Source organism: Salvelinus fontinalis, chromosome 7 (genome assembly GCF_029448725.1).
Source record: "Salvelinus fontinalis isolate EN_2023a chromosome 7, ASM2944872v1, whole genome shotgun sequence".
NCBI lineage: Eukaryota > Metazoa > Chordata > Actinopteri > Salmoniformes > Salmonidae > Salvelinus > Salvelinus fontinalis.
The window spans coordinates 33,584,564-33,605,121 of NC_074671.1; the positions used below are offsets into that span (position 1 = coordinate 33,584,564).

The 20,558-nt window shown below is 41.9% G+C and overlaps 1 protein-coding gene across 3 annotated transcripts in view; it reads right to left on the reverse strand.

Annotated features, from left to right (window-relative positions):
- The window catches only part of ptprn2 (protein tyrosine phosphatase receptor type N2), a 290,147-nt gene that overhangs the window by 205,801 nt on the left and 63,788 nt on the right, over positions 1-20,558 (reverse strand). For all 3 annotated transcript variants that reach the window (XR_008760159.1, XM_055929231.1, XM_055929230.1), the window contains exons 4-5: positions 11,901-12,151; positions 116-551 (exon numbers count right to left, since the gene is read on the reverse strand). Coding sequence is in view for 2 of the 3 variants with exons in the window: in XM_055929231.1 (XP_055785206.1) it covers positions 116-551; positions 11,901-12,151 (687 nt within the window). In the remaining variant the exon portion in view is untranslated. The remainder of the gene's footprint in view (positions 1-115; positions 552-11,900; positions 12,152-20,558) is intronic.

Consider the following 20,558-nt stretch of genomic DNA (forward strand, 5'->3'; position numbering starts at 1 on the left):
GCATTAGAAAAACGTTGAAAATGTTTGCGTGGATCCTCTACAAATTAATCTGAAGTTCACAGAAGCCCACAGAACAGCGCAAACACAAATCATTGTGGTAAAAAGAGGACCTTACCATCCACCGTACTGAGCTGCTCCTTGGGCACCTGATGGTTGGACGCAGCCTTGAAAAGAAGCCTGTCTATGTTGGGCCTTGGAGGTTTGGAGCCACTGCCACCAAGTCGTGTCTGAGGTTCTACCTGACCACCAGGGCGTACATAGCTGACAGAGTAGAGCTTCCCCTTGGGTCCCACCACTGATCCCACCACTGCTCCTGGTACTGGGCGGCTCTGGGTGTGTGCTGCTCCAGCCATGTAGCGCTCAAGCTGGGCAGCCAGCCCCGTGGCACTCCACCTGGCCCTCCCTGGCTCCTGGCTGGAGTAGGCTGTCTCTACTGGGGATCTCCAGCTCCCTACAGCCCCCTGGGTGAAGACCTTATCCCCCTGGGGTGGACCTGCAGACTGCAGATTGTAGAATGTAGACTTCCCCTTCTTTGGTTGTAAGTCTTCATTCTGTAACACAACCATGTTTTTTACTGTCTATACAATTTTTGTTGTATTTCAATCACCAGTGACAGTGAATTCACATTGCATTTAAAGGACGACTGAACCAAAAAAGCAACAGTCTATGTGGCATCGATATAAGTCATAAACTTTTATTCTATTGTCAAAATTGACTACAAAGTGTAAATAGAATCATTTTGGTCATAAACTCACCCAAAACGTAGATTTGTGAGATAATTAGGAAAATAATTTACAATAAAAGGGTACAGTAACAGTTTTCCTTGGATTGGATTTATTTAAATCCTGCCCACAGCTGGCAGCATCCAAGTAATCATTAGCGCAGATGCACGCTACCCGATCGTAATGGTCAATATGGTTTCACATTGGATATCCCTATGGGGCTAGTTAGGCACTATCAGTAAATTACACAACGTACATGGGACAATATTTGAAAATGTCAATAGTTAAACATTTCAATGACTTAAAAATATCAAACCAACTATAAATTGTAGAAATTCATATACAAATATTGAAAGCATTTAATTAGAAAACCAACCAGTGTGTAACATGAAAATATTGTCCCATTTACATTGTGTAATTTATTCATGGCCCCTAACTAGCCGCACAGATAGGCTATCCAAAGTCCAACCACAGACGCACACTGGCCGGCTGAAGCTAATTGGCGAAAGAAGTTGGCTAGCTTGCTAGCTTGTCCAGGCTACTTGTAGACACAAGACCTGGTTAGACTGTTTAAGGTTATCTAGAAGGGTGAGTGACTGTAACTGTGCACTGTTATGGCAGAGTGAAAGTGCAAACGCTTCCCAAGTTCGAACACAAACACACAAGAGACACCCACATCAAAGCACGCCTCCAAGACCCAAATCTCGTTATCAGTCTCATTTCCTAATGAGGAGAATTTAAACCGAGGTTTAATCCAGGGCCGTTCCACCTCAAAAATCACAAGAGGATGTCGACACCCACCATCTCAGATTGTTGTGAAATTGTTTCTGTAGTTGGTAACAGATGCGATTAGCATTCCTGAAACAATGTTTTGTTGAAATATAATTTGATCTGAGAAAAATGATCTAATTAATTCTGGATTCTTGACATATCTACAGCTGTGCATATCATTCTTAGTTGATATTGTGTAAAATATCCCAGTTGTTAATCCCCCCCAATAACATAAATGTTAATTGTTTGACATTGTACTGCATTGTTAGGAGCTAGTAACATAAGTATTTCGCTGCACACGCTATACCACCTGCTAAACCAGCAGTTCCCAAACTAGGGTTTGCGACCCCATGTGGAGTCACCTGATATGAAAATGGGGTGTCGGGAGAATTTCCAAAATCCTGAAGAAAAATTATAATAAATATCCAAAAACATATACAGTACCAGTCAAAAGTTTGGACACACCTACAGTACTCATTCAAGGGTTTTTCTTTATTTCCATGATTTTCTAGATTGTAGAATAATAGTGAAGACATCAGAACTATGAAATAACACAAATGGAATCATGTAGTAACCAAAAAAGTGTTAAACAAATCAAAATATATTTTAGATTTTAGAATCTTCAAAGTAGCTACCCTTTGTCTTGATGGCAGCGTTGCACACTCTTGAGATTCTGTCAACCAGCTTCACCTGGAATGCTTTTCCAACAGTCTTGAAGGAGTTCCCACATATGCTGAGCACTTGTTGGCTGCTTTTCCTTCACTCTGCGGTCCAACTCATTCCAAACCATCTCAATTGGGTTGAGGTCGGGTGATTGTGGAGGCCAGGTCATCTGATGCAGCCTCCATCATTCTCCTTCTTGGTCAGCCTGGAGGTGTGTTGGGTCATTGTAATGTTGAAAAACAAATGATCGTCCCACTAAGGGCAAACCAGATGGGATGGTGTATTGCTGCAGAATGCTGTGGTAGCCATGCTGGTTAAGTGTGCCTTGAATTCTAAATAAATCACAGACAGTGACACCAGCAAAGCACCTCCTCCTCCATGCTTCACGTGAGGAACCACACATGCAGAGATAATCCGTTCACCTACTCTGCGTCTCACAAAGACACAGTGGTTGGAAACAAAAATCTAAAATTTGGACTCATCAGACCAAAGGACAGATTTCCACCGGTCTAATGTTCATTGCTCGTGTTTCTTGGCCCAAGCAAGGTTCTTCATATTATTGGTGTCCTTTAGTAGTGGTTTATTTGCAGCAATTCGACCATAAAAGGCCTGATTCAAGCAGTCTCTTCTGAACAGTTGATTTTGAGATGTGTCTGTTACTTGAACTCTTTGAAGCATTTATTTGGGCTGCAATTTCTGAGGCTGGTAACTCTAATGAACTTATCCTCTGCAGAATAACTTTCAAAGTTCTTGAAATGTTCAGATTTGACTGACCTTCATGTCTTAAAGTAATGATGGACTGTCGTTTCTCCTTGCTTATTTGAGCAGTTCTTGCCAATATATGGACTTGGTCTTTTACCAAATAGAGCTATCTTCTGTATACCACCTCTACCTTGTCACAACACAACTGATTGGCTCAAACGCATTAAGAAGGAAAGAAATTCCACAAATTAGGGACACCTGTTATTTGAAATGCATTCCAGGTGACTACCTCATGAAGCAAATTGAGAATGCCAAGAGTGTGCAAAGCTGCCATCAAGGCAACGGTTGGCTACATTGAAAAATCTCAAAAATAAAATATATTTTGATTTGTTTAACACTTTTTTGGTTAATACATGATTCCATGTGTGTTATTTCATACTTTTGATGTCTTCACTAATATTCTACAATGTAGAAAAATATTAAAAATAAAGAAAAACCCTGGAATGAGTAGGTGTGTCCAAACTTTTGACTGGTACTGTATATTATAATCGCGTTTTGTATCTCAAAATCATAGTAATGTCGTTAACCTTAAAAATCTAAATGAAAATGATTAAAAATTCAAAGATCAAATTCAACCAGAGAGCACCCTTAGATCATAAGAGAAGGCTGCACTTGAGCGTTGAACTCAACTCACAGCTATGCTATAAAACTACACACTATTGCAGACTTTGATATTACCGGCTGCAACTGATATGGTGAAAACAATGTGTGGGGAGGCAGAGGCAAAGAAAACTCACATCAATGCCTTGTCAGATAACACTGTTAAATTAATAATTTACGCTATTGCTAGCAATCAAGACAAAATTCTGATTGAATGACTCAAAAACTGTGAGGGGCGAGATACGCATGTATTTACTTTTGTTCGCTATACATGTTGGGGGATGCTATTTACAAGGACATATTGTTCTGTCTCACGATTCCCGTGCATGAAACGGCACAAGGGCTGTTCAGTGTGCTGTGAGGCTATATTGACGAAAAACAGATTCCATGGGATCCGAATGGTGGAATTTTACACAGATGGGGCTCCATCTATGGCGGGATGGCGGGCAGGCCTCTGCACTTTAGTCATGAATGTGTCTCCCTCTGCCATATGGATGCATTGTACGATACAACAAGAGCAATTGGTGGCAAAAGAGCAGAGCACAGAACTCGGAGATACACTGAGTATACAAAACATTAAGAACTCTTTCCATGACTGACCAGGTGAATCCAGGTGAAAGCTATGATCCCTTATTGATGTCACTTCTTACCTCAGTGTGGATGAAGGTGAGGAGACAGGTTAAAGAAGGGGTTTTAAACCTTGAGACAATTGAGACATGGATTGTGGATGTGTGCCATTCAGAGGGTAAATGGGCAAGACAAAATATTTAAGTGCCTTTGAACGGGGTATGGTAGTAGGTGCCAGACGCACCGGTTTGTGTCAAGAACTGCAACATTGCTGGGTTTTTCACGCTCAACAGAGTCAACATGTGCCAGCATCCCTATGGAACACTTGACACCTTGTAGAGCCTATGCCCCGACGAACTGAGGCTGTTCTGAGGGCAAGGGTATACGCAGTGTATACTGCAGCAGGTAACAGCAGGTACCTTTGATTGTAAACTACATCAAAACCACATCCACTGCGTGCACACCTGTTCACAAAACTATGTGGAGATATGGGATCAGAGTATGACAATGTTCTATTTCACAACAAGGCTTGGTGGCTATCGAGGGGGAGTGTTAGAAAGATTTTTCACATTGAGAGAGGAACTGTTGTTATTCACAATGGATGTAAAAAAACAAAAAACAGACTCGGTTGACTTTCTGTGTAATGAAAAGAAAATGTGTCTCCTTGCCTACAGTATGTAACAGACATATTTTGGAAACTGAACGAACTGAACGCAAGCATGCAGGGGAAATACAAAAACATTCTACAGATGAGTGACCGACACAGTGGATGCAGAGGAAAGAATTGTTATTGGAGAGAGAGTCTTTCAAAAGTGAACCATGCCCCCGTCCGTCGGCTGTGCATGTTTCTAACAGAACACAGCATCAGTTGGTGACCACTGCTCACCTCCAACGCTTGGAAGAGCACTTTCGGACCTACTTCCCAATCTGTTTGACTGTGATCCTGGCTCAGTTGACATGCCAGTAAGTGAAATTGAACAGCTGATCGAGCTGTCATGTGACTGATCATGTGACATTCACAGGTCAATACGGAGGAGTTTTGGTTCCTGACTCTAAGGGAATAGCTTGGCGTCTACCTGTGAGCATTAAAGCCGCGTTCAAAACAACCGGGAGTTCCCAGTTCAAGACAACTGGGAAATCTGAAATAAAACTAGCTCCAACTGGGAAAAATCGTTTTGAACGGTCATCCAACTCAGAATTCCAACTCTGGAACTCGGGCCTCTTTCTAAAGCTCCAACTTTCCAACCTGAAGATCGCTAACATCATGACTGGACCTCGTATTTTTCAGAGTTCTTGAAAGCACTATAAAACCCATGGTACATTTCGCCAGTTCATATCTGTGTGAAGCTGGATTCAGTGCTCTCGTCTGCATTAAAACCAAATATCGATCCAGGTTGGATGTGACAGCAGAGATGAGGTGCGCATTGTCGACCATGCCCCGACTTTGAGAAGCTCCGACGCGGCAGGCATCAAGCACACCCATGTCATTAGTGGTGTTGAGATAAGATACATTATGTCAGAATAATTTGCAACTGACTATCATAACCCCACATTAAAAGTATGTGATGGTTGAGAAGACAATCAGATATACTGTTAGAATGTTTTTCAATTGACTGCCATATCCCCAAATAAAAAAGTAAATGGCTGTTAATTACATAATTTTTTCACATGGTTGGGGTCGCAAGAATTTTCAGATATCAAAATGGGTCGTAGGCCAAAAAGGTTTGGGAACCCATGTGCTTAACTGTGTACACATCTAATATACTTTGATTTGATTTTGAATTGGAACAAACATAAGTCTTTCCATCTTTATACAACTTTATGAAAAATAATGTACACTGCACATGGAGGTTGTTTAAAAGAGTTAAGAATTACCTTTCGAACTATACTGGCATATTTCACGACTTCAGACTCTTTCAATGCTGACAGTGCTCTTGTTCTTTTTCTCAAAAATTGCTACAGATACAGGAATTGAACAGTTTTGTATAGCCTAAACGCAGGACAAAATGTAATCAAAAGCAAGCTGTCTTTTCAAATGCAACTTAATATGTGACTTGTTAAGCACATTTTTACTCCTGAACATATTTAGGCTTGAAATAACAAATGGGTTGAATACTTATTGACTGAAGACATTTCAGATTTTCATTTTTTATTACATGTAATTTCAAAAAATAAACATAATTCCACTTTGACATAATGATGTATTCTGTGTAGGCCAGTGACACAAAATCTCAATTTAATCAATTTTAAATACAGGCTGTAACACAACAAAATGTGGAAAAAGTCAAGGGGTGTGAATACATCCCTGCACCAGGGTATCAAAGAACTATCAATTAATAATCATATCAATGGATGGAATCAGTGAATGAATGGCTTTTTTTGTTCTACTTAGTCGTTCAAATGAGATACTAAGTTGTTCGAATGAGTTACTAAGTAATTCAAACATCATTCGAACGAGATACTAAGTGTGGGGGGGGGGGGGTTTGCCTTGGGCTTCAGGCTTCTGTATATACTGTAGTTTTTTTTACCCAAAGTTGGAATGGAAATGTTGTGATCTATTAAATAAACACAAGAGTCCAGCAGAATGGATAAAAGACCGTGGCGGTATAGCAGGAACAGCGCCGTCTAGTGGTCAAAACCTGGTACTTTTACACTACTTTATGGTAAATAATGCTTCACAACTTCAATTAATAATTTCTCTGAACAGGGTAAAAAACATCAGCAGATTCACATGGAGAAGCAATACTTCAAGCCGCAGTTTCATACTACTTATTAAACATAGAGAACTGATTTGGTTGCAATCAATTAGCTTAATTTCTCCAAGATAAAATCTAATTCCAACGAAATAATGTTTCAAGAATGGCAATCCTACACACTTAGAAAAAAATTTGCTAAGTAGAACCATACAGGATTTTTCGGTTTGTCCCCATAGGGGAACCAGGGGTGCTGGGTAGAAACCTCTATGTAGACTTCTTCAAAGAACCCCCTGTATATGGTTCTACATAGAAACCTTTATGAACTGTTCTGCCCCTCTATAAAGGGTTGTACCAATAATAATTTTATAATCTAAAGGTTCTTCCTAGAACCGTCTATGAATGGTTCTACCGAGAACCCTTTCATCTTGGTTGTACAGTCGTCTCAAATAAAACTGTGAAGGACCTCGGGGTTACTCTGGACCCTGATCTCTCTTTTGACGAACATATAAAGACTATTTCAAGGACATCTTTGTAACATTGCAAAAATCAGAAACATTCTGTCCAAAAATGTGGCAGAAAAGTTAAAGAAAAGTTAATCCATGCTTTTGTCACTTCTAAACTAGACTACAGCAATGCTCTGCTTTCCGGCTACCAGGAAAAAGCACTAAATAAACTTCAGTTAATGCTAAACATGGCTGCTAGAATCTTGACTAGAACCCAAAAATTGTATCATATTACTCCAGTGCTAGCCTCTCTACACTGGCTTCCTGTTAAGGCCAGGGCTGATTTCAAGGTTTTACTGCTAACCTACAAAGCATTACATGGGCTTGCTCCTACCTTTCTCTCCAATTTGGTCCTGCCGTACATACCTACACGTACGCTACGGTCACAAGACGCAGGCCTTCTTCTTGTCCCTAGAATTTCTAAGCAAACAGCTGGAGGCAGGGCTTTCTCCTATAGAGCTCCATTTTCATGGAATGGTCTGCCTATCCATGTGAGAGACGCAGACTTGGTGTCAACCTTTTTTATTGAAGACTCATCTCTTCAGTAGGTCCTATGATTGAGTGTATTCTAGCCCAGGGGTGTGAAGGGGAACGGAAAGGCACTAGAGCGACGAACCGCCCTTGCTGTTTGTGCCTGGCCGGTTCCCCTCTCTCAACCGTGATTCTCTGCCTCTAACCCTATGATGGGGGCTAAGTCACTGGCTTACTGGTGCTCTTCCATCCCGTCCCCAGGAGGTTTGCGTCATTTGTGTGGGTTGAGTCACTGACGTGATCTTCCTGTCCGGGTTTGGCGCCCCCATCGGGTTCGTGCCGTGGGGGAGATCTTTTGTGGGCTATACTCAGCCTTGTCTCAGGGTAGTGAGTTGGTGGTTTGAAGATTCAGGCTCTGATCAGGCCCTACACCCAAACAAGGGCACTGCGTTCATCCACCTCTGGCCTGCTCGCCTCCCTACCTCTGAGGAAGTACAGTTCCCGCTCAGCCCAGTCAAAACTGTTCGCTGCTCTGGCACCCCAATGGTGGAACAAACTCCCTCACGACGCCAGGTCAGCGGAGTCAATCACCACCTTCCGGAGACACCTGAAACCCCACCTCTTTAAGGAATACCTAGGATAGGATAAAGTAATCCTTCTAACCCCCCCCCCCCCCCCCCTTAAAAGAGTTAGATGCACTATTGTAAAGTGGTTGTTCCACTGGATATCATAAGGTGAATGCACCAATTTGTAAGTCGCTCTGGATAAGAGCGTCTGCTAAATGACTTAAATGTAAATGTAAATGTAAGATATCCCTCTAGTGGTGTGGGGGCTGTGCTTTGGCAAAGTGGGTGGGGTTATATCCTGCCTGGTTGGCCCTGTCCGTGGGTATTGCCGGACAAGGCCACAGTGTCTCCCGACCACTCCTGTCTCAGCATCCAGTTTTTATGCTGCAATAGTTTGTGTCGGGGGGTTAGGGTCAGTTTGTTATATCTGGAGTATTTCTCCTGTCTTATCCGGTGTCCTGTGTGAATTTAAGTATGCTCCCTCTAATTCTCTCTCTCTCCCTCTCCCTCCCCTCCCAGAGGACCTGAGCCCTGGGACCATTCCTCAGGATTACCTGTCTTGATAACTCCTTGCTGTCCCCAGTGCACCTGGTCGTGCTGCTGCTCCAGTTTCAACTGTTCTGCCTGCGGCTATGGAACCCTGACCTGTTCACCGGATGTGCTACCTTGTCCCGGACATGCTGTTTTCGACTTTCTCTCTCTACCGTACCTGCTGTCTCTAACTCTGAATGCTCGGCTATGAAAAGCCAACTGACATTTACTCCTGAGGTGCTGACCTGTTGCAACCTCTACAACCACTGTGATTATTATTATTATTTGACCCTCCTGGTCATCTATGAACGTTTGAACATCTTGGCCATGTAGTGTTATAATCTCAACCCGGGCACAGCCAGAAGAGGACTGGCCACCCCTCAAAGTCTGGTTCTCTCTAGGTTTCTTCCTAGGTTCCTGCCATTCTAGGGAGTTTTTCCTAGCCACCAAGCTTCTACATCTGCATTGCTTGCTGTTTGGGGTTTTAGGCTGGGTTTCTGTATAGCACTTTGTGACTGATGTAAAAAGGGCTTTATAAATACATTTGATTGATCTAGTGACGTAACGTTTGATAGCGGAGCTCCGAGGCATGCGTCGGAATCACTAAGCAGCTAACTTCGAAAACAGTGTTCCGATGACTTTACCAGCAGTACGTCATCAATGGCGTCCGAAGCTTCGTTTCCCCACGTGCTTTTTCAAACCGTGTGTTGCACAGCGGTTCCGGTGCTTTCCCCGATTCCAAACGCCAACCTCTACTGCACACCGTACTTACAAGTATAGTCAGGATTTTGTACAAAAACTTTCACCTGACTGGTAGCATAGTCGGCAGAGTAGGGAACCATGGAACATTCAGGGACATGAGCGTATGAGGTCGAATCCCGCGAAGACACATTATTTAGAAAATTATTTTATGCGAAACCACACTTTCTGCACTGTTCTTCAAACAATTTGTTTTATTTAGTATAGTATAAGGTTCTGTCTGAAGCATCCTACAAAATGTTTTTGAAAAATTGTCAACTTGAAGGCAAAAAAGGGAAGCATGATGTACAGTAAGACGCACACCTGGTATTCCAACTGATTATAGGCTAACAAAGCCAATGACTGACCACAGTGAAGAAAAAGAATGTCTATTTGATAATCGCAAGCTGCTATTTTTTGCTGACCAGCTAATGTGCATTGTGAACAGATAATGAAGCTCCGAGTGATGAACCGTTTTGTGGCACAATTTGGTGAAAGCGACGAAGCCTTCAGAAAGCCTCGGTTTCCCATCACTACTATTATCTTTTGAGGGTTCTTCCTAGAACCGTCTACGAGCGGGTAGAACCACCAGGCTTACATTACATATGTCATAAGGCTTTTCTTTGAGGGCCTAGTTATACCCTAACACAGTGATGTCAGGAATCCCCTGGTTTATTGGCCACGTCAGGCCTGCAAGTTACATTATTCTGGCTTGCAAAGTGATGTGTAATTCCTATTGGAATCCAACCAGAGCTAGGATATCCAACAAGTGGAATTGTTACTCACCCACAACCTGCATTCAGAATGACTGTCAGGGTAGGGAAGATTGACTAGAACAACCATCTCAGTTAGTTTAGAAAACGGTATGTTATTTATCTTGGTGTAGCATAAAATGTATCAACTAATCAATGTACATGCAAAAACCCAGATATTACAGTAAAAGAAATAATTCAGAACCCTTTGACTTACAAAGAACCCTTGTCTTCCAAAAAGGGATCTTCTGATCAAAAAGGTTCTTGATAGAACCATATCAGTCCACAAACACCCCTGTTGGAACCCTGCTTTTAAGGAGTGTAACTACAGAAACAACTTCAGTACAATCTGGCTTGCTGAAATGATGTGGAACGACTCAACAGACCTAATGTCTACACGTAATGTTATACAGTGATCGGGGGAAGGGGAGGCGAAATCATCAGTGTTATAACAGGTTTCTGATATAAAAAAGAAGCCGCCTAGGCTTGGGCACGCAGGACAGGATATGAATAGATTTATTTCAAAGACAACTGCCCTTGAAAATTGCATATAGAAATTCTGAAGGAGATAGTGTCACTCAACAACCATTTTATACATTTTCACAACAGACTTGGTAAAAACGCTCATCTCCCCATCAAACTGAGCACCACTAGCTTCTCATAATCCAACCCAGAAACTACAAAATGAAATCCGTAGATTCAAAACAGTGGTGGCTGCTGAGGGGAGGACGGCTCATAATAACGGCTGGAATGGAGTCAATGGAATTGTATCAAACATATTGTTTCCATTCTACCCTCAGCAGTCTCCACTGATTGAAAAGCAAGACATTTGACAATGACAAGCATTAACAATATAATGGGTAGATACATTGACACAATAAACACAAGGATAAGGCCTTAGACTACTAGGCCGTGATAATGAGTGTGTATGCTATCTTCCTTCTTTGTTTTGTTCTGTCCCCACCATGGCATTAGAGAGAGATAATGTGATTCTCCCCAGCTCGGGAGTATTGGGAGACCCTAATGGCATTAACCCAGCGGGATGGGCCTCAGCCATTCATGCTAACCATGTTTGTCATCCACTATCCCACAATGCAACAAAGAACACCGCCTCGTCACGAAGGTGGGTCCTGAACTCCTCAACCCTGGATGCCATCATCGCTATGGTAAAACAGCAATAGGAAGTAGCGGGGCAGCTCTGGGGTTGGCTGGGATGTGGGCCGTTATTCATGCAACCCCACAGGGTCCTGCCTAAAATACGGTGATGGGATATAGATAGTAAAGGAGTGATAGAGCCCCATTTCTAAATGAGAATCATCCATGCTCAGCGGCATAGATGACAGGAGAAAAAGGAAACAAAAGCAGTGCAGAGACAATGTAGCTGCCCCCTGCCTATATGGTTTCTTCCTCGTGCATTAGGAGAGAAAGAAAAAAATAACATGGAGGCCCTGGTTAACCAAAGATGAGGCCTCTCTCTCAATGGTCCCCTAAAGCTACCAAATGCAGGTGGCTTGGAACTCTTCCCCTTCCATGGAATGGCTTCTCTATCGGCCCTTACCTGAGTGAGGGGCCCCTCTCGTTGGAGCTCCTGGCGAGCAGTGCCAACAGACTGGGGAAGGAGACCCAGCTCTTGAAGGTACTTCTGGATACTCCTGCTAAGTTTCACCTCCCCCGTCTTCAGCTTCCTGTCTCCACCATAGCGTGTCAGGGAGGCAGAGGGGGGATCGGGCCTTCGGATGGGAACCTTGTGGAGCTTGGACAGCTCTCTGGAGATCACATGCTGGGTGGTGGCATCCTGCCATGTCAACCCTAGAGATGGAGTCGAGTAAAGCGATGTTACGCCATGGTCATATTCATTAGTGTACACAGTAGCAAAACATTTTGCAATTGTAAATTAAAACAAGCATTTTCTATTGGACAAGTGCAGGCAGTCCCTCCCCGTTTCTGTCCGTTTTCTTCCGTTTGGTGTCTAGTGTATACGACCCAGAATACCAACACATATCATTCCCCTGTGTTATAAATACAAAAGTAAACACTGTTCAAATAAAACACAATTCTATGGGACAACATTGAGACAGCAACAAAACGGAGGGTCATGCAGTCAGTGTACACAGTAACGTGTAATTATCTGGCCGTGGCCTGTCTTGAAATCTGATGACAGTGAACCTGAGGAAAAGCAAAGCAATGCATGGCGCCCTCCCAGCGAGTCAACAAGCCCTGCGAGAATGTCACGCCGCAGCCAAAGTCACACCAAAATCTCCACTAATTGCCAACACATACTCAGAATGCAAGGCTCCCGGGCACGGGCACAACATTGCGTTGCCAAGGCCAGATGGAGCTACCCAGGCAAGAAGAGACCCAAAACAACATAGATGTCTGGCCTCATTCCCAAAGAGCCAACAGGAACGTCTGCATTCCACTGCAGAAAAGCACACAGAAATACCACCGATAATGTAATAATGCAGTATGGGCCAAGATGATCAGACATGGAATGCAGTTTTACTGTTATTCTAATAGCATTGACAAATTATTTTAATGAGAAGACTTGTTATTGGAAAGTATGGGTGTTATCCATAGAATCCATGATATTTCACAATTATTTCAGACATTCTCTCTCCCTTCTACATCTACATTGCTTGCTCTTTGTGGTTTTAGGCTGGGTTTCTGTGTAGCTCTTTGTGACATCTGCTGATGTAAAAAGGGCCTTATAAATACATTTGATTGATTGATACAAATGTAGCCCTCGTAGCGGTCCTCTTTTTGAGAGGCAACATTTTTTGAGGATGTTCACTGAGTGTACAAAACAGTAGGAACACCTTCCTAATATTGAGTTGCACCCTCTTTTGCTCTCAGAACAGCCTCAATTCGTCAGGGCAAGGAGTCTACAAGGTGTCTGTCACGATCGTCTTGCTGTGAGAGATTGGACCAAGGCGCAGCGTGTGCAAAATACATCTTCCTTAGTTTAAGAAGAGAGAAAAAACGAACACTAATACACAAACTAACAAAATGACGACCGTGAAGCTAATATGACAAATAGTGCTGCCACAAACACTACACATAGACAATTACCCACAAACAGCTAAAGCCCATGGCTGCCTTAAATATGGCTCCCAATCAGAGACAACAATAACCAGCTGTCTCTGATTGAGAACCAATTCAGGCAACCATAGACTTTCCTAGACACCTACACTGAACACTAACCCATCTACTCTACTTAACCCCCTAAACCATACAACCACCCTAGACAATACAAAAAAAACACATACCTTCCCCATGTCACACCCTGACCTAACTAAAATAATAAATGAAACAAAGAATACTAAGGCCAGGGCGTGACAGTGTCGAAAGCGTTCCACAGGGATACTGGCCCATGTTGACTCAAATGCTTCCCACAGTTGTGTAAAGCTGTCTGGATGTCCTTTGGTTGGTGGACCATTCTTGATGGTCGGGAAACTGTGTGAAAAACCCAGCAGTGTTGCAGTTCTTGGACCCCCCCCCCCCCCACTTCTAGCTCGGACTCTGCTAATAGCTACTTTATTGAGGAACAATGTACTTTCTATGCCTGTGATTTGTGGTTGTTCCACCAAGCTATCTTAAGACGAATGCACTAACTGTACGCAGCGTCTGCTAAATGACTAAAATGTAAATGTACTCAAACTTGTGCGCCTGGCACCTCCTACCATACCCCCTTCAAAGGCGCTTAAATATTTTGTCTTGCCCATTCACCCTCTGAATGGCATACACACAATCCATGTCTCAATTGTCTCAAGGCAACAAAAAAAAAATATTTAACTTGTTTCCTCCCCTTCATCTACACTGATTGAAGTGGATTTAACAGGTGACATCAATAAGAGATCATAGCTTTCACCTGGATTCACCTGCTCAGTCTATTTCATGGAAAGAGCAGGTGTTCCTAATGTTTTGTACACTCAGGCTAGCAGCCAGCCAGAACAGGAATATTTCACCAAAAGTGTCTACATATGACTTCATTAGCTTGCCCACTGATGTATCCCATGATACATCTGAATAGACAATGGAGCGTATAGGGTAGGTGTTATTGAACGTAACCCAACCGTCAGCCCCATCACAACATCTACTATTTGTAGTGCAGTATATAGGGGATATGATGCCATACGGGAAGCAAGCCTAAGTGTTCCATACATTAGTGCAGTAGTAGATATTATGGGGCCATCAGGACAGATGGGGGGAGAGGCAGGTCCAGTTGAATCCATAAAGGACCCATAAAATATCTACGGCTTAATTACTCCTAGTCAATGGGTTCAGTGGTGAGAGAAAGTCTGACATTTTGGGGAACAGAAGGAGGATGGCACAGGTTTGATTGACTGTGACAGCTTTATCCACAGGTAGAGAGAGAAGTCACTGCTCGCGCCTAAAAAGAGGTGGGAGTTTATCTGGGATTGGGTATGTACATTTGTTTTATTCATTCATTGTTGTTCTGTTGTTGTTTGAATCCCAGATTGCCCCATTAAATGATTCTGACTCAGGAAGGGATGGAGGCAGGCCTCAACATTTACTGTATATGGTTGGCTGCCTTTTAGTAAACTAGCTACCAGCTGATTATACTCAGTGCTGAGGAGCTAAATATATAGCCAACACACCTCTGTCTGGGTCCAGAGAAAGGTCAGGCTTCATCTCCTAGTGCATCAGATTTTTAGCTCGTTAAAACCAGAACACTGTCTGCGGGTAAATGCAGCTGTTAATTAGCACCTAGCCATTAGTGCGGCGGGAGAGAAGGCTTTGAGCAGTCAAGATATTTCTCCTGGCTTTATGTTTTTATGGGGTGCGAAAGAGAGAGAGAGAGAGAGAGAGAGAGGCTGCGGCCTCCTAAATATTCAGAACCCATTAGATCAGAGTTCTGTCTCCAAGTCTTGTTGTTTCATCAGCTTTTTTTGATTTTACATGAATAATACAAGTTTCAGGCTAATTAATTGAGATGATAAGACAGTGTCAATCCAATTTTTTATCATTGAATAATAAAATTATTGTGCAAGGAAAATAATAAAAATGTATCTACTTCAATCATCTTTTACGCCATCTTATTCAATTTAATGTCCCAAAACAAGATTCCTTGGCAGTCCTCCACAGTTACGTTTCATATTGCTTTAGTAGTTTTGTTACAATGTGTATACTGCTGAGGAATTTGTCTATGACTCTCTGTTTGTAATTGTCCCCTAAAAATGTCTTACATTGTCTTGCCACAGATAAATGTGGGAATATCGGTCACGTTCCTGACCTGTTTTCCTTGTTTTTGTATTTGTTTATTATGGTCAGGGCGTGAGTTGGGGTGGGCATTCTATGTTATGTGTTTCTATGTTTAGGTTCATTGTCTATTAGCCTGATATGGTTCTCAATCAGGGGCAGGTGTTTTACGTTTCCTCTGATTGAGAACCATATTAATGTAGGTTGTTCACACTGTTTGTTTGTGGGTGATTGTTCCTGTGTCTGTGTATGTCGCAGCACACGGGACTGTTTCGTTTTCGTTCGTGTATGTGTTCGTTCCTGTTAGTGCGTTATGTTCTCTAGTTCAGGTTTGTTCACATCGTTTATTGTTTTGTAGTTATCAAGTGTTCTTCGTGTTTGTCTTGTTTAAAATAAATCATTAATGTATTCATCACCCGCTGCATGTTGGTCCGATCCTTGCTCCTCCTCGTCTGAGGAGAACGATTTAGACGAACGTTACAATATCTGTGAGGAAACAAAGTCATAAACATTCTGCGGAATAATAGGGTCATTCTCACGAAACTGACATTTTTATCGAAATTTCCTCTTGGATCATTGAGATTGGAATCTGTATTTATCCATTTCATATTTATTATTATGTTTTTTAATCAGATATTATTCATTTTACCACAATTTCTAAAAACTACCAACGCAAAAATTATTATAACTGCAAAAACCATAAAAAAGTCATAAACAAATCAATTTCTAATACTTTTTAACATTTCTCCCCTAATGAATAGGCCTGAATTAAACATAACAATGAAAATACAAATATTTAAAATAAAATTATTAACATTTATTTCGTAATTTACACTATTTCAGCCACATCCATTGCTGACAGGTGTATAAAATCGAACACCCAGGCATGCAATTTCAAATAAACAAACATTGGCAGTATATTGGCTTTACTGAAGCCAAATCTCTGCCCTGCTAGAGCTGCCCCGGTCAACTGTAAGTTCTGCTATTGTGAAGTGGAAACATCTAGGAGCAACAACGGCTCAGCTACGAAGTTGTAGGCCACACAAGCTCACAGAATGGGACCGCCGAGTGCTGAAGCATGTAAAAATTGTCTGTCCTCGGTTGCAACACTACCAAGTTCCAAACTGCCTCTGGATCCAACGTCGGGAGAACTGTTCGTCTGGAGCTTCATGAAATGGGTTTCCATGGTCTAGCAGCCGCACACAAGCCTAAGATCATTATGCTCAATGCCAAGCATCGGCTGGAGTGGTGTAAAGCTCGCCGCCATTGGACTCTGGAGCAGTGGCAACACATTCTCTGGAGTGATGAATCGCGCTTCACCATCTAGCAGTCCGACGGACGAATATGCCCCAATCCATAGTTCCAACTGTAAAGTTTGGTGGAGGAGGAATAATGGTCTGGGGCTGTTTTTCATGGTTTGGGCTAGGCCCCTTAGTTCCAGTGAAGGGAAATCTTAACGCTACAGCATACAATTACATTCTAGATGATTCTGTGCTTCCAACTTTATGGCAGCAGTTTGGGGAAGGCCCTTTCCTGTTTCAGCCTGACAATGCCCCCGTGCACGAAGCGAGGTCCATACAGAAATGGTTTGTCGAGATCGGTGTTGAAGAACTTGACTGGGCTGCACAGAGCACTGACCTCAACCCCATCGAACACCTTTGGGATGAATTGGAAAGCCGACTGCGAGCCAGGCCTAATCGCCCAACATCAGTGCCTGAACTCACTAATGCTCTTGTGGCTTAATGGAAGCAAGTCCCCGCAGCAATGTTCCAACATCTAGTGGAAATCCTTCCCAGAAGAGTGGAGGCTGTTATGACAGTAAAGGGGGGACACAACTCCATATTAATGTCCATGATTATGGAATGAGATGTTTGACGAGTAGGAGTCTGCATACTTTTGGTCATATAGTATCTTCCATTACCGTAACACATAACCTCTTTTTATCATTACTGTAACACTATCAGATTAAGACAAAATTGCAAAAGTATACATTTTATTTTTCCTGATATTTTTCCTAATTTCCTATATATTGGTGCATACAGTCATGATGAGCAGGTTTCGGAGATGAGAATGCATGTTTCGGTATGAGTCTTGCATAGTTTGCCATTCAAAAACTGTACTGATCTCTATCATAGATTAAGTAATCCCAAATGACATCGCAAGATACTAAAATCACTGATCTTAATTCAGTTGACTAAAATACCTCTAATTTCAGTATAAGTATACGTACTGTAATTACATGCATGCATTTTCAAAAGTCAGAAGTGGACTTTTTGGGGGGGAATAAATCATTTACAGGTAATATTGGTGTTATTTCAGATGTATTTATGGATTCAATGGGATCCTTTGGGCAAATGGCACAACACAATATGCCTATAAAGTATCTGAAAAAACTCACATATGGGCCAACAACTGTCTTGGGATATCAAACAACAGTATAGTGGTAATGAAAAATGTGGGTTTCGGTACAGGTGCACATGTCAACATAGAGGATATCCTCCTTTAAGTGGTGGGGTTGCTCTGAAACACAAACTGCAGATTTTGGCTTAAAGTAAGTTAAATGGGGTTTATGCACCCCATATTTATTGACAACCTTAATTAATCAAATAACTGTTGTACTGTATTACCAAAGATCTATACAATACGTTTAAGGAGCAGTCCTAGTAAATAAATAAAGTTACCAGCACAGCATAACCAGTGACTATACAATAGAATTAGCTTATTATCATTACCGAAATGAAGGTTCTAATTACCCAAAAATTATGTGGTAATGACAAATGTGGGTTTCGGTACTGAGAGGCCCTTAGCTCAATCTGGAAATGATAGGAGACAGACATTACGAGTCAGCAAGCATTTGAAAACATCACTAAAGTCAATGTATGCCTCCATGTTGGTAAGGTAATGATTCTCTGACTTTTTCCCAAATAGAGCTTTTTAGCGTTTTCGGTAACGAGAAAGCCAAGTGGGTTAAAGGGGGTGTTTGAGAATAAGAACCTCATTCTGAAGGCATATAAGCGAATAAATTAACTTATAATTAACTTAACTTGTGCTCACCTAACTTACCTAAGGACTACTCCTCTAGATGATACATTATGGGGAAATAAAACGGTATTTAAAAACTGTAGTTTTTACAGGAACTTGAAAAAGAATTACGGTAATTAGACACGTCCACAGACACTGTGTTTTTACGTAATACATATTATAGTTTAATGTAAACTTTAACTACTATACAATTTGTATTATTTATGGACAAACTACAGTAACATATTTTGTGTTTTATTCAAACAACTTAGGTTTTTCTAAAGTAAGATTGTATAAAATGACCTGAGGATTTAAATGTGGCGAAAATGTAAAACTGATTGAAAATAAGACACTTTGCCAAAAACTTTAAATCTTACGTCTTGAGAATGATGATTGCAAGTTTTGTAACAAAATCAGCTACAGACGTGTTTAAAACTGGTTTGATGAGAATCACCCAATAGCATTCATCAGAGCACTGTTGCGGCAGTTGGCATTCCCATTTATAGAAACCCACACGGTGTGCTCAAATCAACTGTGGACTGAGAACAGTCCAACCAGTACATGTTCTGACTCAAGAGTTGCTCTCATTTTATACCTAATATTCCCATTTTCACATACCATAAAAGTAGTAAGGCCTATGTTCCAAAAGTAGACACAAAATACAGCTGGGACTATTAGCTTAGCTATAAAATAGCTTATGTAGCCGACATTTGTGAGTCTGTGTATATGTATACATCTTTGACAGTAAACTGTATGTAATGTATGTGTAACAGAGTGTGGGTGAGAAATGACATATTGTATGCAAACCTGGGTTCAAATGATATTTGAAGTCATTTCAAATGCTTTCGCTGGGTTTAATTGAGCTTGCCTGGCGCAATGGAACCTATAGTATAGTCACAAAATTGCGAAACCCACCCATCCGGAACTACAGGCAGGCTAAATTTGAATTATAAAAGTATTTGAAAGAGTTCAAATGGTATTTGAACCCAGGTTTGGTTGTATGTTTTGCTGTTGTGGAAGACAAACCTCGACACACATATACCCTAAGTAGATACAACTTCCGGAGAGGAGGAAGATCAGTGGTGCTGAAATTAAATACTGTCTGTTTGTGGTCATTGCATCTCCCCGACTGGCTAGACGATCATACCACTGATGCAAATGTCACAATGCATTATCTTACTTTGCTTGTCTTGAGAGGAAGGGAAAATGCACTCTGCTTTGCACATGGATCAAGGTGATGTTGAAGGGTCAACCAACTGTAGAGCAGGGACCCTAGTCGTTATTACAGATAGTCAAAGCTTCTAGTCACAGATCAGGTTGTCGGTAGATCAGGTTGTCTGTATATCAGGTTGTCTGTAGAACGCACGCACGCACTCACGCAGAGACAGAGAGACCTTGAACCAGACGCCTTGAATGCTTTGCAGTTTCGCTATATGAAGTATGGACACACTGTGTTTGCACTTTGTGAATCCCAAAGTCACCTCGGCACATAACGCCATCGGTGCAGTCTAATATAAAAGTCATTTGCAGTGGATGACAGTGTCTTGCACTCCGAGGCGGCATGTGGAAAATGTAATAGCCAACAATGCTCCTTCCAAGTAGGGATACAGCCAGACAAAGCAAGGAAGACGAAGACAAAATAAACCCTTTTTGTGCCGGGTCAATTTCTATTGATCTAATGACATTGGATGTTGTGTGCAGAGATTAGATTGCATGATTTCGTCTACAGCGACTCCGATGCAAATAAAGTTTATTGCAAATCGATGCTATTGAAGTCCCCCCCCCCCCCTTCTCATCTTTTCTTCTACTCCATTTAGGTTACAGTACAATAGTCTCAATCACCCTGTCTGCTCTTCAACAGGGGAGCTGAACTAAACATCTCCAAGATGACAGACACTTCAATAAGGAGCAATGCTAAGCCGATAAGGTCCAAAACACAACGAAGCGTAGACTGACTCGTCTGAAGATAACGCTA